Source organism: Vigna radiata, unplaced genomic scaffold (genome assembly GCF_000741045.1).
Source record: "Vigna radiata var. radiata cultivar VC1973A unplaced genomic scaffold, Vradiata_ver6 scaffold_293, whole genome shotgun sequence".
NCBI lineage: Eukaryota > Viridiplantae > Streptophyta > Magnoliopsida > Fabales > Fabaceae > Vigna > Vigna radiata.
The window spans coordinates 107,385-132,443 of NW_014542032.1; the positions used below are offsets into that span (position 1 = coordinate 107,385).

Genomic DNA, 25,059 nt, shown 5'->3' on the forward strand with positions numbered 1-25,059 from the left:
TTTATTTTAATTATTACTATTTTTATTTTAATTATTTTTTTAATATAACAATTATAATAATAGAAATTATATTTTAATAATTATTAAAATATAAATGTTTATTTAATAACATTAAAATTTTAAATTAAATTATATTATTATTAAATTTTAAATCTGAAAATGAAATTTAAAAAACTTATGAACTAGATTTTAAAATTTGCGCAGATTTTAAAATTTATTAAAGAGATGCAGATTGATTTTAAAAAGAAAAATAAAATAAAAAAAATATTAATTAAAGTTAAAAATAGAAATTTTGGAAGTAGGTCACCTTTCTAAAAATAGATACAAGTGTCATATGGGCCGAGTCAATTTGAACTTTGTTTGATCTAACTGTGTGATGACTTATTGCAGTAACTTCTACCTTCTGGAATTCAAAGTGAACTTAGAGAACGAATTCTGAGACAAGGAGCTAGAAAGCAAATAAATCTTCATTAAATTATTTCCTAAATCTTTCAATTTAGTGTGTACTGTTGGAATCCAAAATAAGTATGAATATGCAACAGGGTACAAACCCAACCTTATTTCATTAGACAAAAGATAACTATTGTGTATCAGTGTTGTTCTTCCAGTACACTTGAATCTGTCATATTATATTATACAGTGTTGTTCTTTCAGAACACTTGAATCTGTCATATTATACAGTGTTGTATTCAATGTCAATTTAATCGCAAATCAAAGATTTCAAACCTTAGATTAGAGTTTCTGTACACATTGGAGCAGTGCTCATACACAGGGTTGCCATTATCTGGTTCTTTGTGTGGATGAAATCCTGTCTCCTGGCAATTTTTCAGAATATCCATTCCTTCTGGGTCAGCTATACGAAATAATCCACAGCTCCTAAACAAAATAACTAAATTTGAGTTCCCAGATATCTTCTCATATAGCATTTCTGGTAACTGGAATTAGGCTTATTATTGTGGTTCAACAGAAGCTACCACAAGTACTTTTAGCATCATATAGGTTTGTTTATATCCAAATCAGATTCAGAGGAACATCTATTCTGTTTTTGTTCAAATATCTTACATTCATTCAGCTCCCTTATTATCTCAAAATGAAAGTTGGATGAAATTATTGGAGTAAGGAATTACTTTTAAAAAGAAAAGGGTAGAAAAGAAGATAGAACATTTAAGTACAATACAGTAGATATCCAAATTTTAGGTGAAAGACAACAAATAAAATTTACAAACACAAAGATGAACAGGAATTACAGAATGTCTTTATTGTAGAACAAAAGACAGTAGGTAGACCTTAATTTATCATTTGGTGCCAAGACAATTGCAAATGCCTCAGGAATCATCATCTGGTAAAATAACAACAAACTGTGAGTCCATAATTTGTCTGGAGAAAGAAAATAGAACGAGACTATACTTAGAGTAAATATCCATTCAAGTTTTAATAGTTAGGTTGGTTATAATTATCACCTACAAACCATTTTAAGTTCTTTCGTTAAAGGAAACCTTTTGTAATTGTACTTTCCTAATACACACATATACAATTCAACTTTACAGAAAGAATTAAGTATCCATATGTTGCCATCATATACAGACTACAGCATCTTCTTTATAATGGCTCTAATCACTGATTGCAACCAAAATCATAGAGTATGTGCTACAAAATACATGGATCGGTCACCTGGTAGGAATATTGAGTGTGAAGATCCACAGATGACATGAAACAACTTTGAGAAGGATGTGTCTGAAAGTTTTTTGAATAGCGTTAGAGAAGTCTTATCAGCGAAAGCCTCTACTCTTAATTAGCATTAGTGAAAAGATAGAAAGACATACATGAATCCATCCTACAGGATAAAGGGATCTTTCATTTAGAATTTTGAAAACTTCCTCCTCATTTGTAGCTTGACACTGTGATTCAGTTATCAAGGTAGCAACAAAACAATTAATAATAAAATCGTGCCCTCTTGAAAATATGTACCAAAACATTTTAAAGCCGTAGGTGAGAGGAATGTAAGGCTGAGATCCAGATACTAACAGAATTGGAAGCAGATTCCTGCTTTGGTATAATCAGAGTAGTCATATAGAGGGTTCCCTTCTCCTGGAAAATTGAGGGATATGATCATGTATCAGTTTCAAATTCTGTAATGCATTTGATCAAATCAGGCTCTTCATTTCTTTTCCATAACACACCACCTTAGCAGATATAAATCTATTAAATACCATTAACAAAAAACTGAAAAGAATCATACAAGATATAAAGTACTAACAAATAATCTTGCATATTCATGTACGCAAAGACACAAAATAAGGAGTAATTATGCAGGAGGTATGACTCACTGCTCTTTAGTGGAAATGTTCTGACAATAACATAATCTAATAGAGCTAGATAATCTGATGTATAGAGTTAATTAGTTATAATATTTTTTTAAAAGTGATTCTAGTGATTATGTTTACATTTAGATATTTTTAAAAATGCAGAAGCTACTTTATGTTTGTTTACATATTTTCTTTTAAAAGATGCAGCTAATTTTATGATAAGCTAAGTTTTTCAAAATATTTTCTCATTCAGTTTTATATTCTTTTTAGCTTCCCGTTATCTTAATAAGTTGAGACTAATACCTGCAAAACTGAAAAAAGAAAAGGTAATTCTTTTACAAGAAAAATGGCAACACACAGGCCCAATATCTCTGTATTCATTTTATGATGACAAGCAAAATACAACGAAGTTATGGTTTTACAATGATTCTTACAAGATAGGCACCAAGTATACCACAAGTTTCCAAATCCTTTTCTGTGTTTTCTTTAGCAAGATCTAGAAAGTCCTCCATCAACCGCATTGACTGGAAAACACAAAATGAATACATTATTAAACATAAGTAGTCTGCAATAGTCAAGGGTCTCTATGATGTTCATCACATAAAATATCAGTCCAGAAGTGCCACAGATTTGAAAATAGACAGTTTTGAAGTTCAGTGAGATAGCTTCAGACATGCATGAGTGGTTCTAAGGTCTTACAATATGAACATCCCGCATGCTCTTAGATGAGGTTGACTCATTATCTGATTTTGAGGATCCATCACCTGAATTAAAAACTGTAACATGAGAACTTTGTGCATCTTGAGGCACTCTCTCCACAAAACACAAGGCAGGGGAAGGCCAGGACTGAGTTACTTTATGAAGCATGAAGTATCTGTTGGCTGTCTTAGTAGCACTTGGTTTACAAACCAATGAGCAGCAACTCAAATTTCTTAATTGGAATGATGAACCCCCAGATGGATCCACATCATCAACACTCATGCTGCATTCAATCCGTACAGAACAAATTAATTCTGTATGTTAAGATATTATATTCTATGTTTCTAACAACACCTACAATCTGTGCAGGCTCCAGGAAGTTCTAGGAAACTTGGAAAAATCATTCCTAAACCCTAAACCCAAAAAAGAACAAGTACGAGGTAGAAGATGTTGAATATTATATTTATACCTTTGAAAACTGCTCTCTGCAGCATCACAGTTTCCAACCTGCCATAGAAAGTCCTATGAATGATAAAGTTCACCAAATTTAAGTTAAAAAGGAAAAAGGGGGTTGGAGGGTCTGTTACCTTCCTGTTATTACTTACACTCTGTTCTTCATTAGACTGTTTGTACATCTGAGAGATCAATAGTTGAACAATCAAATTGTAAATTTTGAAGATTCAAAAACACATAAAAAGTAGAGAATCATATACTTTATCTTCTTTTTTACATCAAACCCAAGTACTTTTACCTCTCCTTTCTCAGTCCCTTTATGAGCAGAAGAATTCAAACCTAGGCACTAAAAGGTTGCTAATTACGAGATCCAGATTAACCTATCTTCGAACAAATAAAATAATCTCATGCAACACAATCAAAAAGAGTGACTAGAAAAAAAAAAGGATTCTCTGTACATTTTCAACTATAAATGAATTGCGAAAACCCTCTATTTGCAAAATTATTCTGTTTCCCAACCCTTTTCTTGTAAAGATGATCAAATCCATGTTTTCTTTCATACAGACTTACCTTTTTTTCTTGTTTTGGCTAAAAATTCTGTTAATTTGTTTCTGGCACTCTGGTATAGCAGATGAAATTAAGGGAAGGGATTTATATATGGTACCTTGCTCCAGTAAAGTTTTTCTTTTATCAACTGAGATGAATGATTCAGCTGCTGAGATGCACGTGCACCTTTGATAGAATCTGCCACTGAATCAACAATAAAAATATCAACCTTCTTAGACAAGGCAAATATATTTATAAATTTCATCTGAGATTTTCAGAAGACCTTACATAATCTCAATCCTGAAAATTGTATTATATAAATAAATTTGAACTGTTAGGTAGAAAACTGCGCAGCGAATTGTTTGTTTCGTTTCAAGGACAAGATAATATCTTTTAAATTCTTATAATCATGATAATGTCATGACAACATTACAGTCAGCATATGTTAGAACAAGATTTTTCATAACTGATTTCAATAGAGAAAAATAAAATAATTTGTTATGTTAAACTCTCGCATAGTTTTTTAAATTATTTCAACAACTAATTTCAATATATGAATAAATTTATTTTATTTTTCATTAGAGATTTTATAAAAAATAAAATAAACTTTTTAAAATTATTATTTTTCATTTTTTACTTTCTGATCATAGTGTGTTTTGTCTTTTCTAGTTAGAATTAATATTGCATTTTGTTTAGTCTATCAGAACATTCCTACTCTTAAATAAGATTCACATTTTTATAACAGAACGATATGATACAAACAAAAACAAAAGATTGATAATTTTTAAAACAAAAATTAAAAGAAGTAGATAGCTCAATAAAATTCCATTCAGTCACATGAAGAAAAATACATTAAAACATAAAAACTTGAAATTCAGAAAACTTACTTTCTCTTTCTGATCCACTATTTACCTTTTAATCAAACAAATCAAATAGAATATTCTCACAAAATATAATAACTTATTATGCAATCGATGTTATAAATATCTAATTTATGGAGATGAGCATGCATTCTAGCCAATAAGTTTCTGCATATTTTATTAATAACGTTTTTTTTTCTATTTTCATTGCATCACTCGACTTATTTTATATCATCATACTTTTAATAAAATTAGATCTTTTAGGTGTGGAGGTGAACAAGTCTTATAAAATGCGAAGGGTTTGAATACTAAGATCAACTGTTAGTTTTAATCTTATTATTTATGTCATTTTTTTTAAATTACTTAGAAGATATATTTTGATGATAAACTCAATAAAAATTTGACAGTTCAAATATTAATATTATAGTAAATTCAAAATCTCTTATTTCATTGTCTCATATTTATATTTATGAATTTCAATATAGATCTTGATTAATAACAAGTTAATTACGATCTAATAAAAAGTAATTACATTGTACCTTAGTTGTTTAACATTAGTAATAATTTTAGTCGCATGACTATTTGATCCAACTTCATAGTTATTCAATCACAAAAAACTCATTTAGGTTCATCTTATTAGCGATTGACCATCCATTATGTCTTTACCAAACGATTATATAATACACTAGATAAGAAAAACTCATTGCAGAAAGAAATAAAATACACACAAACTGACAAATTTTCTATGCTTCAGTAGAAACAAAATTCTGAAAAAGAAAAATTCAAGAAAATATTATTGAAAGGGTGAGACATTTAGAAAAATTAAATGAAACTATTTGCTAAATAACATTATTATTATTGCAGCCTATATACTTAAACTCACTTATATATTCCATTGAGATTAATATGCAAGACCAAGACAACGAGATTTCGGCCAAAAGGAATAAAATAAAGTGAAATTTTGAAGGGAGGAAAGAAACATCATCCATTCATCGAAATGCATTACAGGACAAAATTAGCAACGGTGTGAAATCATATTCAGAAAAAAATAAATAAGTTTATGCAACATTGGTGACCTCTCACACACATGCATGATGATGTAGCTAACATTCTTGAGATAAGAAAGCAGTGTCCTAATATTAACTTACCTTTCGCTTTCTTTATCATCTTTTGGTCCTTCAAACTCTTTTTTCATTCTCATATTCTCCATTCTTTTTCATCTTCTGCACTTTTTTCTTACCATTTGTTGGTCCACTGCACCACACACACCTAACACTTTCTCTCATCCATTCACATAATTAACTACCCTTTTCCTACTCTCTTTACTTTTTTCCTATAAATTTCTCAAAGTCTGCATACCCAGAAGAAGGTCAGAACATAAAACTTTACCAATTTTCTGGTTTAATATGTACAAGTTGATCAATTTGTTATAGCACAAGTTGAGCTTGATCTTTCCTTCATTATGAATGTTGAGAAGATTGGTTTGTGTGTGCATGACAGGGAAAAGAGGATTCTGCATTGCGAAGAGAAGCATGGCTGGTGCATTCAAAAAGTGTATGATGCTCTGTTGCACGGGCAAGATTGTCTCGGTATCTTTTTCATTTATTAAACATTTAATTCAATTTTACGTTTCTTTATATATTTTTAATTCACTTTTTATTAAAAAAAATTGTTGGTTGAATATTTACAAATTTTAATATTTTTTAATTAAATTATTATTATTTAATTTTCTTCATTGATTGAACGATATAATTACTGTTATATTATTGGGTTAAATACGTTTTTAGTTCCTATACTTGAACGATTTTAGTTTTAGTCTCTCTTTCAAACTAAGGTATAATTTAGTCTTTCAACTATAAAAAACTCTGGTTTTAGTCATTTTTACCAAAATTTTTTAACTTTGTTTCAAGCACATTTCATTATAGCATTTGGATTGTTTATACTGTTTGACACATTTTTGCTTCAATGTTAACTGAGAAAAACGTTTAAAACAGCAAATAAAGTTAAAAATTTTTGATAAAAAGCACTGAAACCAGAGATTTCTATAATTGAAGGACTAAATTATACCTTAGTTTTGAAGATGGACTAAAATCAAAATCGCCCCAAAATATAGAGACTAAAAACATATTTAACCCTGTATTATTATTTTTTATCTCTAGGACTTATAATAAATATAAAAATGTGTTGTTTTATAAAAAATTGAAGTTTTGACTATTTTCAAGATTTTGACAATTCAAATTCAATGTAGTATTTAGTAACAAAACTCAAAACTTCATTTTTACTAATACTTAAAATTTAACTAAATTAATTTCTTGAAGAAATCTAATAAATAGGATCATAAAAAACATTAAATACCTAACGTAAATTATGCCCTGAGTGAATTTACGGTATTAGACATTACATGTATTGATAATAACTCGAAGAAACTAAGAAATAAATCACACAATTTTTCTATAGTCAAATACCATACCTACATCACTTTGTTTTCATATATAAAGGTTACAAACAAAAGACATATAATTTTTTTATTTCATTAAATTATAAAATTGTTAAGAAATAAAATTTAAATCTAAATTAATTTTATTAAAACAATTTATAAAATAAAATATACACTCATTTAAATACTAAAAATTAATCTTATCTTTAAATTAATGTAAAATTTCTAATATACTTTTGAGATATATAAACCTTGAATATAAAACTAAATTTTAATATGTAATCTTAATATATATATATATATATATATATATATATATATATATATATATTAATTGGATAAGACTAGATTTTAACATATAGTTTAAAAATAATCTAATAAAAAATAAAATAATAAACTTAATGAATAATAAATCTCGTTAAAATATATTGATAAAAAATAATTTTAATTTTAATTCATTTTTATAAAAACTTCACTTATATCTATCTAATTGGTGTAATTTTTTTTTTAAATATAACTTCACAAAATTAAATAACAACACTTTGTCTATCATATACTTCAACCTAATCTTTAAACTAGTAGAATGTTTTAATTATGTTATTATAGTAAAAACAAACTCTGTCCTTTATAGTTATCAACTTAATATGAACATGTAAACCTTTAAATAGAAACAACGTATATGATGTGTATTTTTATATTTAAAATCTGTTTAGCTAAAAAAAAAATTCTAGTATTAATTCTAATATTAATTTTTCAGTATATTTTTTTCCAATAAATGTTGTAATAAATTTTCTAATCTTAATTTTAATTAATGTTGATTTAATTTAACTCAATTAGTTTAGATAAATTTCAAATTAATTCTAATATTATTTTTAGTTTTAATTTTACTAAAATTATTCTTTATTTTCGGTGCTCTAAAATTGTAGCCCTACTTTTAATATGAATTATAATAATAATTTAAATATCAATAATTTTAATTTATAATCTCTAAAATTAACTTTAGTTCAATTACTAATCAAATAATATACTATAATTAAATACTTTTGCACTAGTTAATACTTAAATACAATTATTAACTGATAAAGTTTGTGATTGAACTAAAAAATAAAATATATGAATAAATAAATACATAAATAATGTAATCATTTTAAAGTGGTAAACAAATTATTTCTCTCATTTTTTCTTTTCAAATTTGAACTGAAAACTAAAATGAATTCTGGAGTCAATGAATGTTTCAATTTCCCTCTTAAACAAATTTCCATAAAGAATAATAATTTTGGAATATTAATAATTTCCTTTTGTTAAATTGAAATTGAAATTTCATTTGAATATAGTATAAGCATAGGCTATCGTAATAGCTAATTAATTGCATTTAAAGTATCCATCACTCTCTTTTCTGATGTTAATGTCAATTGTGTCAACTTTGGTGATAATACTTTTAAATTCAAGAGGAATTACTTTTGGGTCACATTTTTCATTTTTCATATTTAAATTTTGAGTAATGATATAGAATGATATAATTTTACATTTATTTAACGCATAATATAAAATATAATGATTACAAATAAATGATTTTTTTTATTTTTTAAAAAAGAAAAAAAAAAAAAAAGTAAAGGAAAATAATATTAAATAAATGTAAAAAAGGTTATGTATGTTAAAATATAATTTGTCTTAAATTTTATTATTCATCAAATCAAGTCATTGAGTCAATAGATGGTTAATGATTAATTAATCCTGTTGACCACTTTACACGAATAAATTTAACTTAAAAATTTTAAATTTTTATCACAATAAAAATATAAAGTAAAAAAAATTGAGAAAATAATTCCATTTACATAAATATATTATGTAATAATTTAATTTTTCATAATATTTGTCCTAATTGATGAAATGCATGACTCATAGTTGGTCATCACTACTTCTCACTTTCTACCACACTTCTACTTTGGGTGATTCCCTATCCACACCAAACTCCATTTCCGTTTCCCTTCTTTATCTAATTATACCAATAATAATTAAATACTGAAATTTAGATGCAGTTATATGTGTAGCTTTTTCCATTGAAATCGGAATTTTTATATACTTTATGATCATTTTTTTAATGTAAGTTTGAAAGGTTAAATTTTATTTTAATCAGAAAATCATACTAAAATCAATTCTTAAATGTTTTTTCCTTTGTCTATTTAACTTAAAAGGAAAACGATAGAAATTAAATATTTTTGCTCTCTGAGTGAGATATATGGAGAAATGAATAACACATTTATTAATTTTCAGTTATCAATTTTGACTATGTTCATAAAAAGAAAAGTTAGAAAATTTGGTAAACACATGAATTTTTAGTTCTACCGGGATAAAAGAAGCGTTTTTTTTTTTCATACTTTTTAAATTATATTCCAAAAGTAATATTTCGACACACAAATGTTTTACATGACATTATTATTTTTATATTTTATTTTAACATTTTATTTAAAAATATATAAATTCACTTTTTTTTTTTTTATAATCGTTTTATTTTTATAATGTGTGTAAAGAGAGTTATTTATTGATGAATAAATGATATAAAATGTGTGATGTTGGTGATGAGTTAAGACCCGTGTTTAGTGGCACACCAAAGGTGAATCCTAATTCCCCTCTGCTCACTCTACACGCCCAACGAAAACTCAACCGTCATACTCATATCTGCATATAATATCACAGACACAAACACACACAAAAAAAACATCCTTATTTTCTTCCAAATCTAACCAGTACCTGTACCTCCAGAGAAACTCAGACATCTCACAAGGTAATAATACACATATATATGTTCATTGTTTTCTTTTCTTCCTCCACCAGTTTCAGATCACGTAATATTCTACCATTCACGTTTACTGTGATTGATTAATTTTAATTTTCGCTAATCATTTTCTTAGATGATGAGTTATGTTGATTCATAGTTCAACTTCAAAAACAAAAGCATAGAATTCGTGTGTTGATCGATTGTCATCTCACTGTATCTGTGGCAGATTAATTATTAAATAATTTTATGACGAGATTGATCATTTCGTTGTTTTGAATTTTTGAGGTTTGGACTAAACTGAATGTATATTGTGTTGTTTGAGACCAAAACAGAAGGACGAGATGGCAGGAGAATCATTCGGCGAAGCAATCGCAAAACTGACCAAGCTTCTCAGGTAATTCAGACAAACATTGCTGTCCTTTTTCGTCATTTGACTCTGTCCTTTTATGACAAACACGACCACAAGTATAGATAGATAGAGCGTTTCAGAAGGAGGTGGTAGGTGGTGTGGTTCTTCGTTCTTCTCATGCGGGCCCCACGCCACCTCGTACGCGCTTTGACTTCCGCGCTGTGAAACGGTTTCTGTTATTTTTTTTGACAGTGAAAAAGCTGAACTCGGCGACGTCGCCACCTTAAAGATCTCGCAGCTGACGGCGGAGCTAGAGGCTGCCGGTGCGAAGCGCTGTGTCCCGGAGGAGAGGATCAAAACGGGATTCATCACCTTTAGGAATGAGAAATTTTTGTATGTGTCTTTTCCTTCATTTATTATCTCATTATTCGATTGGGAACCTTCTCGATAAGAATTTGCTATTATTGTGATGGGAATAATGGTGAAAGAAATTTGTATTTTGCCCCTTTAAAATTAGCAACAACAAAACAAATATTTTCATAACAATATTACAAGAATTAGTATCTGATAAAATAGTTAGAATAATATACCATTATATCATGAATTATCATAATAATTTTATTGGCTCTTGTAATAATTATTTTAAAATTTATATAACATAGTAATTTCGAAATAGTTGACCATATGAGACTTTTATACTGACATGGTTATTTTGCATGTAGAAACTCTGATTTAATCTTATATAAACCTTTTATTAGGATATTTGAGTTTGAACACTTTTCCTAAGCATCATATTCTATCTCTAATATTTTAAAATAAAAAGTAGTTCTACACATCGATAATTGTTTTTTTGAGAAGTTGCTTTACCAATAATTAAATAAAAATATTGATGTAAATTTTTACTTTACACATCTGGAAAATACACTTTACACCCTCAATATATTCTAATTAAATTTTAATAATTAATTATCATTGAATAAAATCTTAAATTAATCCTTAATTTTTGAAAGCAATATATTGTTATAATTTCTAATACAAAATAATAGCAAAGAAAAAAATGAAATTAATGACTATCAAAATATTTTTAAAATGTTCCTCATTCATCCCTTTCCCGTCACACTACTCTAAAGAAAATGGAAAGAGTGATAGAAAGTGGAACTTTATGTTTACAATATTAAGTGGAAACGTAAGCAGATGTTGTTTCTTTCCATTCATAAATGGAAATCATGAGATGGCCAATGTCGAATGATGTTTTATTTTTGATGCTAAAAGGGCACTTTACTTTCCGTGTTGAGTTGGATCCTTTGTCATTGCGGAAATTAAGGCATCTTCTGTTTTTACTTTAATTTAACCAGTAATTAAGGGTAATTCAAATTTCTGATATCTGAATTCTTCGTATTTTTTTTTTCAGGAGAAATCCTGATCTATATGCCGACCTTGCCAAAGGCCAAAGCCCAAAGGTTAGTCATGTTATTTTTTGCATATTCACTAGTTACTTCTTTTCCTTCATTCTTTTTTTCCCTTTTGATTACCTTAATTTGTGGTGAAATTGAATTTGATACTTTCGATCATAACGACATGAAACCAGACAAACAAAATTAAATTTGAACGGAACAGTTGTTTTCAGATTTATTAATGAAATATTCTATTCCTACTTTTTTACAGCATAGGCATGTGTTAACTATTATTAGCCAACTACATACACTATATACTAGCTATACATTTTTTTTTCAATTATATGTATATATGCTTATCATTTGACCAAAGTCAATTATAGTAACTTAGAACACAATATAACATCTATACTTAGTTTGGATATTACATTATTACACCATTTTATATGGTCGAACTAGTGACTAACTAATTTAACTAACAATCTATTAATTTAGTATTTTGACGGAATGAAGCAGCAATCCACTTTTTAAATCATTGTTTTATGCAGCAAGTTTCTCATTTAATATATTTATGTTGGCGCTGATGACAATTATATAACATTGCTATGCACACATGCAGTTTATGGTATTTGCCTGCTCGGACTCGAGAGTTTGTCCATCCCATATTCTGGATTTCCAACCTGGTGAAGCCTTTGTGGTCCGAAACATTGCCAACATGGTTCCACCGTATGATAAGGTTTAACGTTTGACTGTGTACCGCAATTAAACATGCAATTTGTCGTCCAAATTCATCTTCCTTATGTTACCTTTTTTGGTGTTTGAAATCAATAATTTTTTTACTGGCTATATAGACGAAATATTCAGGAGCTGGGGCAGCCATTGAGTATGCAGTCACGCATTTAAAGGTAATTATTTCACATAATTGTGTTCCTCCTATGCTTATCTTATATGAAATATTTTAATAAAGACGAATTTTTTAATATTTTTTTCTATCAAAAATATATATATATATATAGATGTATATTGTTTTTGTTATTTTAAAATATATTGAAAACTTTTATCATATACTTAAATAAATAAATAAAAAAACTGAGCTATCTCAATAATGGTGAATTTCGAGTGAAAGGAAAAAAGTTTAGTGTTTGGTGCAATTTGTTATGTTATTCATTATTTTGTTTGGGATCCACACGCATCGATTTCAACTTGCATCACTTATTCTATTTGATGAAGCAAATTACGAGAGTGGTTTATGAACAGCTTAAGGAATCTTTGAATTGGTGCACATATTGTTAATGCCAAGAATGATAAAAATCAAACGTTCAACTAACTACCACGCATTTATCCACTCGCATAGTGGTAGTCAAATTCATAATCATAACTCAACATCCAGTCCCTATCTACCATACCTTCCCACTATGTATTATTCCCAATATAATAAATATGTTAACCCCTTTACTCATATGTCAGAATAACGGTATCATGACACACTTTTACATTCATTTAATATAAAATATTAAGATAAAATGGTTATAAAAATATAAATTTTATATTTTTTAAAAAATAAGTGAATAGAAAGTAAAAAAAGATACTATCAAATGAATGTAAAAAATTTAGGTATGTTAAAAAATATTTTCCTTTATTTTAATTTTTTCAACATGTTCTTTACATGTATGTCTCTTACTAAAACGGGAATATGATTTTTTGCAAATTCTTGTTGTCTTTTTAAGATTCTAATATGGGTATTGTAACATACAGGTGGAGAATATTGTAGTTATTGGACACAGTTGCTGTGGTGGTATAAAGGGGCTCATGTCTATCCCAGATGATGGGACCACTGCAAGGCAAGTTTCATAGATTTTGACTACTTCTAGGATTTCTTTGGAACATCCTTAAAAGGGATTTATTAACTCATTGTTAATGGATCTTAAAAGAAGGAATGAATAATAATTGGATAAACCTTACTATATGCTGTTTCACAACAATTTTTTTTAGCTCCTTTTTAAATTTTCAAGAGCACATAAAAAAGTGTATATAAATTTTGTCTTGAACAACTTTGCCAGAAGGATGAATAATAGCTACACACACCATGGAATTAATTTAAACTGTGAAGCTATGTAATTTTTCAGGACTTCCAAGTATGTGATTTACTATTGCTTTTTCACACATATGCTTGAAAGAATATAAAGTTATAGTAACCATATATTTTTACAATAATATTATACGAATACAATTTGGTTAATATTTTTTTCATCAAATCACCTATTTTATCACTTATTTTTCTTCTTAAATTCACATCTTTTTCTCTCATACATATACTTGCTTTTAAATAGTATTTAATGTGTAAAAAGCATTACTCCAAATGCTTAGTACTTGAGTAGAATCATCATTCATATCCCACCATTTATAACAGTGAATATAAAGTTATGTACAGCATTCTTTCCTTATTGATTCTATCTTATTGGAGACAATTGGAAAAGGCTTAACAAATCCAGATAAAAACAACCTTTTTGAAATGTTGCTGGGTATATACCAAGAACAAATTATAATCCAACATTATATATAGTTTGCAGAAGCTTTTCTTATTTTGCTGTCCCCTGACTTTTCATGTCAAATCACAATGCATATTCATGAGAAAGGAGAAGAAAATTATTACATGAATGATTCCATTTTTGATGAATTTAAGTGCAAATCCTCTCTAACTAGTCGTTGGATTCTTGCATACAAGATTCCTCTGACGAATATATTATACCACTGCACAGTTAATTTGGTGAACAAAACTATTATTGGTGCATACTTAATCTCTGTGACATCAGAAAAATGACGAACATAACCACCTTAAAATTCGTTTCTTTCCTCTGTTGTGATGTTTCAGTGAATTCATAGAGCAATGGGTCCAAATATGTACTCCAGCAAGGTCCAAGATTAAAACAGAAACAAGTGCATTAAGCTTCGAAGAACAGTGCACTAACTGTGAGAAGGTAAGTAAATTACCCTTATATTAGAAAAGTGTTTCTTTATAAAATAGTTAATTATGCATTCATAACTGTTGGTTTATTTTATTTTATTATAATTGGCAGAAATATAGACATTATGTCTGCGTATTTATTATGTTTTTTATACATTATCTTATTTTAATTAGAATTTCATGGTTGTATTAATTTTAATTTTATATATTTAAAATAAAATATATATTTTATTCTTTTCCTTTTTATTTATTTAATATGTTTATGTTGGTGGTCAAGTCACCCTTTATTTTATGTTTTGTGTATTAGTGGAATTATTTAGGGTGAAAAAGGTTTGTTATTTTAGATATTATGTACATTTTGGTAATGATTTTCTTTGTTATGTTACTCTGACAATGAAATATACACTGGAAATTTTCTGTTATGTCCAACTTGGGACAATGAAATATATACCAAAACTAATATTTTATTTTAAAATATAATTGAAAGTAAAATAAGAAAATGACTTGTACAAAAAGTAATTTGTCTTTCTACTTATTTCTTTCTTGTTAAATATCCTTCCTTTCTCACTTAAATCTTATTTTATTTTTTTAACTGAGTATTTATCATCAAATTATTTATAAATTTAGGGTCACTTTTAAAAATTATAATAGTCTTTACTTGTAATTTCCAATGCAGGAAGCTGTGAATGTGTCACTGGGGAATCTGTTAAGTTATCCTTTTGTTAGAGCTGGTGTGGAGAACAAATCTCTAGCTTTGAAAGGAGCACATTATGATTTCGTTAATGGCACTTTTGAGCTGTGGGATTTGAACTACAAGCTTTTGCCCTCTATTTCTATTTAAGATTTCTCTTTTCAGCAGATTTTTTGCTGCTTTTTTTAGTGCTGTTCTTTGTAGAAAATAAAAAATATGCTGATATTGATATATATTAATTTTTTTAGTTTATTTTAAAACATCAAAATCAGTGTATTTTAAAAACTAAACATAAGAACAGCACTGAAAAATTAAGTAAAAAATTCACTGCAAACCTGCACTATATGTACACTTTTGCTGAGGTTCCCATAGAAAAGATTCAGACATTCAGAAAGAATAATGGTCTGTGAGGTAGTAGTAATAGTAACTAGTAAACTAATTTTTTATTTCCACCAAAGTACCATTATCATCATCTCTGTTATGAATAATACATTACTGTTATTTATTTTAATTTTGACTTCATGCTCCCAACTATATATCAGTTATGCCTTCCTACTTTGATTTTCTTTCTTTATGAACTTCTTAAGTTATTGATGAAAAATAATTGTAGGCATAATAAATTATAAATGTGTTGAAATCTTAATTATCAATCTTTTTCTTTATGTTATTTATTTTATCTTTCTTTACTTCAGAACAATCAAATCTGATTCTTCCTAATTTGATTTTTTTTTTTCATGGTTGGATACAATTGGATGCTATGAATGAATGAATCTAAAATTAATAGATATAATAACTAAAATATTGAAGTGTTTACAAAAAACAGAAAACTAGTTAAAACTCAAATATTAATAATGCAGCAAATAGTTTTTTTTTTTAATATAATGAATACATTAGATTAAACTTCACCAAACCTCTCCATTTTATGAATTGCAAAGAACAAATTTTAAAAATTATAGTGGAACTCAAAAAAGTTAAAAAAAAAAACTATTATCATTTTAAGAATTATAATATCTAAAGAAAGAAAATGACTTAAAATGTGTGGATTTTCCACTCTCACCAATTCTGTAACTAAATGGAAAAAAAATCAACTACTTGTAAACATGTTGAAAGCTAAAATTCATTAAAAAATGAAGAGAAAATAAGAAGTCAATAAAAGGAGAGGGCTTTCGACAACCACAAGTCCAAAATGATATGTGCAGTTTCTCTCTGCATCCTATCAAATCTCTTAATGCACTTCGTCATTCCGAATTTTATTTATCGGAATGCAGTAAATCAATTCTGAAAATATTTTTTAGGAGTAAAAGTGGTGAGTGTCTATTGAGTGTTTTTATAAAAATATTTTCGAAATTAATTTAGTGTTTCAGAAAATAAAATCCAAAATAATGGAATGGAAGGAGAAATTTGATAAAGTGTAGGAAGAAACTGTCAATGACGTGTATAAAATATTAGATAAGTTTCATCACTAGGTAGTCTAAAATTCCAAATGCAGATTAGCCATGGCGTCAACATCTCTACGAATGATATAATCTTATTCACAGTCACTCCTCAAACAATGCACTCTTTAGCATTATTAGATATACCTACACTGAACATTTCTTGAAAAATTAGCAGTGGTGTAACAATAACAAATACATCAGATAATGCTGAACCATTAGAGTATAACTGCATCCTTAATACTTGTCCATGTGTGCCAAATGATGTAAAACTCTAGTATTTATTTAAATTTCAAACACAATTTTGAACTCTGATGTTTTGTTTGATTTAAGAATGAAAGATGAATTTTGAGGTTGTTTAATTATGAATATAGAATGACAGAAATAAACCAAGAGATGCAATTAATAAAAATACTTTTTTTATCCATTAAACTGTCTTGTTATTTTCTCTCCAAATTAAAAAGAGAAGTCTTTGCTTTCTTCCTTTGTTTGCATGTTAAAGGAGAAGTCTTTCATAACTTTGTATCTCTAGCTATCTTTTCCCTTCCCCTGGCTTTCTTGCCTTCCAAGGTATGAAATTGAAATAAATAAAGATTGAAACAAAAATTCAAATGCACCTGAAAATTAATTTTCAAGTAGAAAGTTTGCATCCAAGATTCTCTATTCAAAGAATTATCTCCTGCCATTTTGAAATAACAGTAAAAGAAATTTAAAATCAATTGATGATATTGCAATAAGATCCCAGATATACTTCTTGGCGCAAAAATTCAGAGGCTAGAACGATAAAGATTGAGACTAAACGAAGGGTAACATAAAATATAAACATTCACCTGCCATGTAGAATATTCTGATACACATAATCCAAAATTGTCAAGAGATAGCATAACAAAAAGCATGATTTGGAAGCCAATTCTCATATTCTTTTTTGCACTAACAGTCACCGTTTGTTCAATGGTTGAAGCTACAAGAAGTTCAACAGTAAGATGCAGTGTTGGTACTGTACTGGCTTCTCAAATCTCTATTCCTAAACTGAGGTGAATGTGATGGCCATGCTGAGATGTCCCATAGAAAAACTTGATTTGTTTTTATTCTAAGTAGAAGTTCCACAATTTCCAAAACAAGTTATTCCACAACAACATTCACCAGTTCGTACTCAATAAGAGACAAGTTATTATCCTCCTTCACAGTGAAACTAGCAGCATCTGTGACTTCAACACGGCCCCACTTGTCCACAGCAAGTCGCATTGATCCTTTGAACATGTCAATTTTCGCATTACGAAGGATCACAGTAGAGCCCTCTTTCATCAAATCCACTGAAAATGTGATGCCACAACAAAATGTTCAACATCAAAACAAAACTCTACTTACTCAAAGGCATGAGACAATATATTATTTGCAAATCAAACATTTTAAATCATCATTGAAATATTTCTTTACATGCCTATTTAATCTGAAATTTCTACATAAAAGCATTTTGAAATTATTCTTCCTAAACATGGAATTCATTTGAACTTTCACATGAAATACAACTAGACAAATGACTAAACAAGAATGCCTGCGTAAAGAACATAATACCACACTAAGGTGCCTCGAGGGAATGGTAACAGAATTTCGATGAGATAGGGAGAAGTGGGGAGAGCATGCGAATTTTGCTACGATGATTCAAAGGAGAGAAAAAGTGACAGCATGGTAGACAGGAATTGAGAGGAAAAGGAATGTACTTGGGCCAGAGGGTCTGTGTACCTACAAAGCCCTAAACCTATCTTAAATTTTCTGCATTTCTCTGTTCTTTCAAGAAGCTGGCCTTCATTGATTTTAGGGGAACAACTGATTTATATCGATGAATAACCCATTGATCGCTCCATTTTATATTCCAAAACATTTGTTTTGTTAAATTGTTACTAAAAATTGAGCAATTTTTTATCCTAACTGGGAATTATTTTTCGTATCAGTTGCCAGAATTAAGTATTCTATAATATATTATCACCACAATAACATGAGACGACTGAACTTCATTTATTAGTAACATCAATGGTCCAAAAACACATTTTATATAAAGTCAGGTATTTTTGTATGTTAAGTATCCCTGAGTCTTATCGTAAAAGAAAGTAATCAGTGGGTATAAATTTCCATTTCAAACTTGCTACCCATTCTAACCTTCACATCAGCAAACATAAGGAATAAGAAAAAACTCAACTGACCCTCAAAGTCAATTAGTTAGACTACATGGGCCAATCAGGTAGTTACGAGTTAAATTCTATAAATAGCAGGGTAGATACGGCAATAGTAGTTTTTAACAAAAACTCATTATGGAGGAGGAAAGGACTGACCCTCTGGGATTCCCAGAAGTCATTATTACAAAATAACAGCTTTCTTTTTCCCCTGTACTGTTGCGTGAATTCTATTAATTCTGGGTGCCAAGTGTATCTGGGTGCCAAGTGTATCAGCTAGTACCAAAGTTCAGATCTTGGAGCTGTGAATATCTCAAATTGATAGGGATTGGTCAAGGAATTCAATGGTGGGAAAAAAAATGTAGGGAAGACTATGGTGAAAATAAGAACCAAGATCCCGAGAGACATGGTGAAAGTTGGAAACTATGATTGAAGAAATGATGCAGAAGATCTTAGGAAGGATGCTTGCTTGGTTGGTTGGTTCCATTGGTGGCAATCTTGCAACCCAAAATCAGCTTGGGGGGATTGCAATATGTGACTCTGAGGAGTTTTCACTAAGTTTCCTTTTGCAATGCTGAGGCTCAAACACCTAGTCCAGCAGGTAGAACGGTAGAAACAAGTTCCGCAGCACCTTGTCCACGCTGTGTATTAAAGAAAATAGAGCACAGAGAAGAGTAGAGGTGTTCCACTCTTTGTAGTTGCCATGGTAGGGATTGCTGATATTTTGGAGCTGATGCAGTGATGCAACTGTCAAGGAGACAAGTTCTACCCTGGTTGAAGGGGACAACTAATCCTTAAAAGGTGGAAAAAGAGGTTAACAGGTTGACTCAGCAACATGATGGGCTGCTAAATGATTTAAGGCGGCATTTGTTAAAGGCCCAGGGCAGAATGAGAATGCAAGTTCATGAGTATAGCAAATGTCTGGAGTACGTGGTGAGTTTGGGTTTTTCTAATTTGCGACCCTTTAAGACATGCTCTCCATACGGAAGACAAAAGACCAGATAAAAAATCTCAGTCCTCATTATTGTGGTCTTTTTCATGTTACGTAAAGAATAGGTTGAGAGACACATAAGCTGGATTTACTGGAGGATCGCAGAATTTACCCAGTTTTTTGTGTGCCCCTCCTCAAGGAGGCAGTCAGTGCACCACAGTTTGTTCAACCTCTTGCCCTGGCCTTAGCTGATGACATGGAGCTCCAGTTCAACCAGAAAATGAGTTCAAATGCAGGCAGGTAGTACAAGGTGATGATTTAGAAGACTTGATCATGTGGCACAATCCCCCTCCTTGTGAAGACAGCTGGGAGGTAGAATCTAATCTGCAGCAGGCCTTGAATCATCTCCTTCACCTTGAGGGCAAGGTGGATCTTTTTTTCTGGGTGGGGGTGAGAGTTACTAAGATAACAAACCCAATTTAGGCCTCTGTCTGGGCCAGTTAGGTAGTTAGGAGTTAACTGCTATAAATAGCAGTGTAAATACTGCAGTAGTAGGTTTTAAGAAAACTAATAGAATTGAGAATATCCAAATCTGAGAAGGCATTACATAACTGCAGCTTTCTTTTCTCTATCCTGCTCTCACTCAATAGTCTATACGTCTGTGTAGTGCTGTATGAATTCTTTAAAAACTGGCTACCACTTGTATCAATTTCTCTTTTGCTTCTACACTTCTCAGGCCTCAGCCAAAGGATGAGATCAAGAGCAGGATTGAGGTATTTTTCAAATTTCAATGGCGATCTTGCATCTGGATCTTCCCTTAACATGGGGTTCACAAAGTCTACCCCAAACAGTAATTACAAATGGCCATGAAATTGACAAAATAAAGCACCTGATACATGACCACAGACAAAATACAAGAAGTAACAAACATCTAAACAAAGATGCAAGAAACCCACAAATATATCAAAAACACTTGACTCGTGACATGTGATCACTTCATGCAAAATCGTATGCAAACACCCCTTCCTCCAGTCAAAGAAAAAAGATCAATCCAACAAGAGTGTAATACAAAATAATATGATGACAATAACAGTCACAATGCAGTAAGGAAAACATGTATCTAGGGGAATCTTTGTGAGAGCAGTGATATATATACCTTGATCATTTCTGGCAGTAAATATGATCATTCCAGTCTCATCACCAACCAAACATTCAGCAATTCGCATTTGACGGGATTGAGGACCATCGGAGCGACCTTTCTGCATCACCATCTTAACATTGACCACCTTCACGGTTAAAGTGTGCCCACTCGTTCCTGGGCGAAGCTGTTCAACCTTGGTGAACACGGGCTTCCTCAATCCTGGTTTTGAATCTGCCATGTTTCAAATCCTATACAAAAGCCACAAAAACATCAACTGAGATAACATAAAAACAGCAGGAATGCACGCTAGCCCAATCTTGTAAGATCTTAACACATAGCCTAATATAAAAGGTTTAATTAACAGTTTCTTAGTACATAGGTTTTGAACAAGAAATGCTCGCTTATCCAACATTTCTCATCCAAAGTTTCAAGCTAAGGGAAAAACCTAGTTATGCGGATACCAAATAAACTTATCGAAACCTGTAAAATCATCCTACCCTAACCCCAGCTTAAAAGGGTAAGAAAGTTTTGAAATTTTCAAAATCCATGGAACAAATATTGATAATAAAATCAGATTCGTTACAACAACGACAAGAATAAGATCCAAACCATACCAACAGTCAAATTCCAACATGCACTCAAACAAAATTCACAGGAAAAAAAATACAAGACTTTCGACAAAGCAAGAATTAAAAGGAGAAGTTGTTTTACATAAAATTCGAGATATGAAAGTGAAATAGAAAGTAAGAGATTGAAGAAAAGGGGAACGAAAATTACAGAGAAAAGCGAAAAGATTGAAGATTGGAATGTGACCTGGAAATTGGTGTGATGAAAGAGAGATCTGAAACTGAAAGCTAAAGTGAGACTGAGACTGAGACACAAGCGTCGAGGTCGGGTTTTAAGGAGATAAATGCAAACAAAGGTAACATTTATCAACCTTGCACAAAAACAAAATTAACCAAATAAATATTTTATTTTATTACTTAATATTTTATTTTATTTCTTGATGTTTTATTTTATTACTTTAATATCCTATATATTACTTAATATTACATCACATGTTAGAATTAGGTATCAAAGTTTGTCGCTTCGGTTGGATTTATATCACCGCATCCCAATTCCATAAAAGACGGCGGTACGGAATTAAAATTTTAACATTATTTTATTAAGTTTAGATAAACTTTCAAATTTTAATTTATATATAAGATGTTAATTATGTATTAATTTTAATATTAAAAATAAAATATAAAATTTATAAATAATTGATTTGATTAATTACAAAGTTTTATATAAAAAAAATAATGTTAAAAATCTGAATACCTCCAGACTTTCTTTCGAATTAGTGTCATCAGTTATCTTTTAGAGAATATTTACTGGTAAAAATTTAAGTTATTTATTGTTTAAAGCTGAAAAGTTGAGAACAATATTTTTAAATTGATTAATTATTGAGTTAACGTTTTTGTTAGTGTAATAAAATAACTTTAAAAAAAAATAGTAAAGTAGATTGAAAACAGAGCTAAGAGCAAGACCAGAATTACTAAAACTTTTCTCTTCCTTAAATATTATTTTGTTGATTTAAAATTAAATTTTATTATCTTACATACTAATATATATACTTACTTTTAATCAATATATATATATATATATATATATATATTTGACTTTATTTAAAATTTATGATACTATTTGTAACATCCCAATATAGTATAGTACTATATATAAAGAGTTATAACAAATTATGATAGAACAATTATCATGTTAAAGTATAAAATATAAACTTATAATTATTCATAATTATTCATAACAAGTATAAAATTTAAACTAGCTAATAAAATTATAGATAAAGTTAATCTAAAACTAACTAAACAACATCATCTCCTTCGTCCAATGCTTGTTTTAGGAAAATCTTATCTTTCTCTGATCACATCCATATGATCATTCCAAAGAAGAAAAACACCGCAACATATAAAAATACAAGCACAAACAATAGGGTAAGTTGGTTTAAATAAAAGAACAATCATTATATTCATCTATTCCTTTACATAGATCACACATAGTCATTCACCAACACAATACACTTTATGCATGACACTACAATGAATTGATTGTCTGAACTTAGAATGATTGTCGAATTATGGTGGGTTGTGCACTTGTGGTGGCTTTTACTGTTTTGCAAAGCCATTGCCAATGGGTTTCACCCTACCACACTCACAAAGTTAATCTGTTTTGGGTCTTGGAGCATATTGAAAGCCTCTAAGACTAAGACCTCCTGCTACTCCTCATGACATGGTTCAATCCTCTCTACTTAAGAATGAAAGACCATTGAATTTTTAGGATAACCCCTAAGGTTGAGCTCCTACATGGCAAAACTTTTATTGCTTGTGTTTAAATTTTTTTGTGATTCACGTTTAGGGGTGATTTAGGCTAGAAGAGATTAAACTCTAAGCCTTGTCACATTAGCTGTTCGCAATTCGGGGTCTAGTCTTTTGTTTGTCTTCAATTGTTTGTGTGTGATAAAGTCATGTATTTTGTTTTTAAAAGTAATTTTACTTTAAGGGGTATTTAGTCACTAACATAAGACAATTCTGGCAAGGCAAGACTTGTTACTTAAGTAGCCTCTTTTGCTCACCTCTCTTACCTTGGATTTGTCTAAGTGTGAAAACTATAAACTCCTTAAATTAGAAAAACTTTTAAGAACAAAAGATGTCAAGTCATAGGATTAGTGAACTTGAGAAGCAAAATGCTCTTAGAGTCATAATTAAACAGGTTGGGAATTTGGAAGAGAGATTGAATAAAAATAAGCTTAATAGGAGGTGTGATGGGTGTCGTCGCCCAATCAAATTTGATTGCATAATAAGAAATGCAGTATAGCTAGGAAGTGACTCCTAGGTCGTCTCTCAAGGACCAATTTTTGCGGTTCAGAATCGAGTCTAACACGAAGTGGGGGGGGGGGTTGTGAAGGTTTGCAAAAATTAAAGAACTCAATAAAAACATAGATGCAAACAAACTAATTTCACTATCATGATAATTAATATAACACTCTTAAAAACCTTAAACAACATTCAAATAAAAACAAAATAAAATTCTAGACACCAACACTATCACACACAACTATCTAATAAAGTTAAATTAAATTAAATGCAACACAAAAAAAAATGAAACAAAAGACAATATACTATGCCAAATATTTAAAAGCAAAGAAATGAGTGAATATAGTTTTCCTCCACCCAATCACGTGACCTCCAATGCACTTACTAAAAGAAGTTTGAAAATTCAAGTGGCCTAAAACTAACTTCTGGCCATGACCTCCTCCAACCAACCAAGCTATCAAACCGAGTGCACCTATCTAATGCTTGAATCAACCTGCGTTTTCTTCTTGAAGAAAGCAAACAATTGCCTCCTAAAATAACTCCAGCGCCATGACAAAATCACCTAATCAAGCCATCACTTCTAGATGCAACAAGGATTTTTTTTTCTAAAGCAATTAATGTTCTCTTCAACTCACGGAAACACTTGGTGCAATTGGGCAACAAATCGGTCCCACCGAATGGAATAAAGTAGACTAAAAATGTGCCTTCCCATCCCATCACCATGTGACAGCTTCTACTTCCACCTATTCTACTTCTTATCCTTTCAAAATAAAAGCAAAGCTACTCCTTCCAGCCATTACCGTGAACCCACATTCAACTAGTGGAGCCCTCCTTTAATCATCACCAACCCGTAACCATGTTTCACTTTTTCGTCAAAGCAAAGAAATTAATTCTCTTCTTTCAAAAAGAAGGAATCACCATATCAGCATCTAAAGTCGAGACCCAATGTAAGCTGCAACACTTTTCTCCCATTGAAAATAAAAGTCCAATCACAAAGCTCAAGGGCATTAAGGCACCGGACCCCACACTTTCAA

At 29.8% G+C, this 25,059-nt stretch overlaps 3 protein-coding genes across 10 annotated transcripts; 1 reads left to right on the forward strand and 2 right to left on the reverse strand.

Moving 5' to 3' along the window:
• Positions 1-449: 449 nt before the first annotated feature.
• LOC106779019 (AMSH-like ubiquitin thioesterase 3) lies at positions 450-4,357 on the reverse strand. Of its 5 annotated transcripts, none has more exons than XM_014667038.2 (11): positions 4,293-4,357; positions 4,123-4,208; positions 3,593-3,640; positions 3,475-3,512; positions 3,006-3,288; positions 2,741-2,830; positions 2,026-2,088; positions 1,824-1,898; positions 1,672-1,734; positions 1,287-1,339; positions 450-876 (listed from the first exon to the last, which is right to left on the reverse strand). In XM_014667038.2, exons 3-11 carry the CDS (start codon positions 3,638-3,640, stop codon positions 696-698), a joined length of 894 nt encoding a protein of 297 aa, XP_014522524.1. In that variant the 5' UTR covers positions 4,123-4,208; positions 4,293-4,357; the 3' UTR covers positions 450-695. The 5 variants fall into 5 exon arrangements, with proteins under 5 accessions (XP_014522524.1, XP_014522525.1, XP_022632115.1 ...); XM_014667039.2 differs by having other exon boundaries at positions 4,029-4,208; XM_022776394.1 differs by lacking the exon at positions 4,293-4,357 and having other exon boundaries at positions 450-815; positions 4,123-4,275.
• A 1,663-nt stretch (positions 4,358-6,020) lies between these two features.
• Positions 6,021-15,999, forward strand: LOC106779026 (carbonic anhydrase 2). 3 transcript variants are annotated; one of them, XM_014667052.2, is made up of 10 exons: positions 6,021-6,233; positions 6,365-6,453; positions 10,413-10,474; positions 10,682-10,822; positions 11,841-11,889; positions 12,443-12,559; positions 12,675-12,728; positions 13,579-13,664; positions 14,696-14,801; positions 15,465-15,999. In XM_014667052.2, exons 2-10 carry the CDS (start codon positions 6,397-6,399, stop codon positions 15,627-15,629), a joined length of 837 nt encoding a protein of 278 aa, XP_014522538.1. In that variant the 5' UTR covers positions 6,021-6,233; positions 6,365-6,396; the 3' UTR covers positions 15,630-15,999. The 3 variants fall into 3 exon arrangements, with proteins under 3 accessions (XP_014522538.1, XP_014522541.1, XP_014522540.1); XM_014667055.2 differs by lacking the exons at positions 6,021-6,233; positions 6,365-6,453 and adding an exon at positions 9,859-10,086 and having other exon boundaries at positions 10,403-10,474; XM_014667054.2 differs by lacking the exons at positions 6,021-6,233; positions 6,365-6,453 and adding an exon at positions 9,860-10,086.
• Positions 16,000-17,708: 1,709 nt separating this feature from the next.
• On the reverse strand, positions 17,709-22,106 carry LOC106779009 (uncharacterized protein At4g28440). Of its 2 annotated transcripts, none has more exons than XM_014667025.2 (3): positions 21,969-22,106; positions 21,171-21,403; positions 17,709-18,225 (listed from the first exon to the last, which is right to left on the reverse strand). In XM_014667025.2, the coding sequence occupies exons 2-3, from the start codon at positions 21,391-21,393 to the stop codon at positions 18,035-18,037; spliced, it is 414 nt and encodes a 137-aa protein (XP_014522511.1). In that variant the 5' UTR covers positions 21,394-21,403; positions 21,969-22,106; the 3' UTR covers positions 17,709-18,034. The 2 variants fall into 2 exon arrangements, with proteins under 2 accessions (XP_014522511.1, XP_014522512.1); XM_014667026.2 differs by having other exon boundaries at positions 21,933-22,066.
• Positions 22,107-25,059: the final 2,953 nt, after the last annotated feature.

Excerpts from the sequence above, each read along its gene's own strand:
- LOC106779019 (XM_014667037.2), bottom strand. The coding sequence starts at position 4,269 with ATGAAATTTATAAATATATTTGCCTTGTCTAAGAAGGTTGATATTTTT. Across the intron at positions 2,089-2,740 it reads GTATACTTGGTGCCTATCTT|GAGAAGGGAACCCTCTATAT; the intron begins GTAAGAATCATT and ends TCAATTTTCCAG. Across the intron at positions 877-1,286 it reads GCACCAAATGATAAATTAAG|GAGCTGTGGATTATTTCGTA; the intron begins GTCTACCTACTG and ends TATTTTGTTTAG.
- LOC106779026 (XM_014667052.2), top strand. The coding sequence starts at position 6,397 with ATGGCTGGTGCATTCAAAAAGTGTATGATGCTCTGTTGCACGGGCAAG. Across the intron at positions 11,890-12,442 it reads CCAAAGGCCAAAGCCCAAAG|TTTATGGTATTTGCCTGCTC; the intron begins GTTAGTCATGTT and ends GCACACATGCAG. Across the intron at positions 12,729-13,578 it reads ATGCAGTCACGCATTTAAAG|GTGGAGAATATTGTAGTTAT; the intron begins GTAATTATTTCA and ends TGTAACATACAG.
- LOC106779009 (XM_014667025.2), bottom strand. The coding sequence starts at position 21,393 with ATGGCAGATTCAAAACCAGGATTGAGGAAGCCCGTGTTCACCAAGGTT. Across the intron at positions 18,226-21,170 it reads TACTGCCAGAAATGATCAAG|TGGATTTGATGAAAGAGGGC; the intron begins GTATATATATCA and ends TCACATTTTCAG.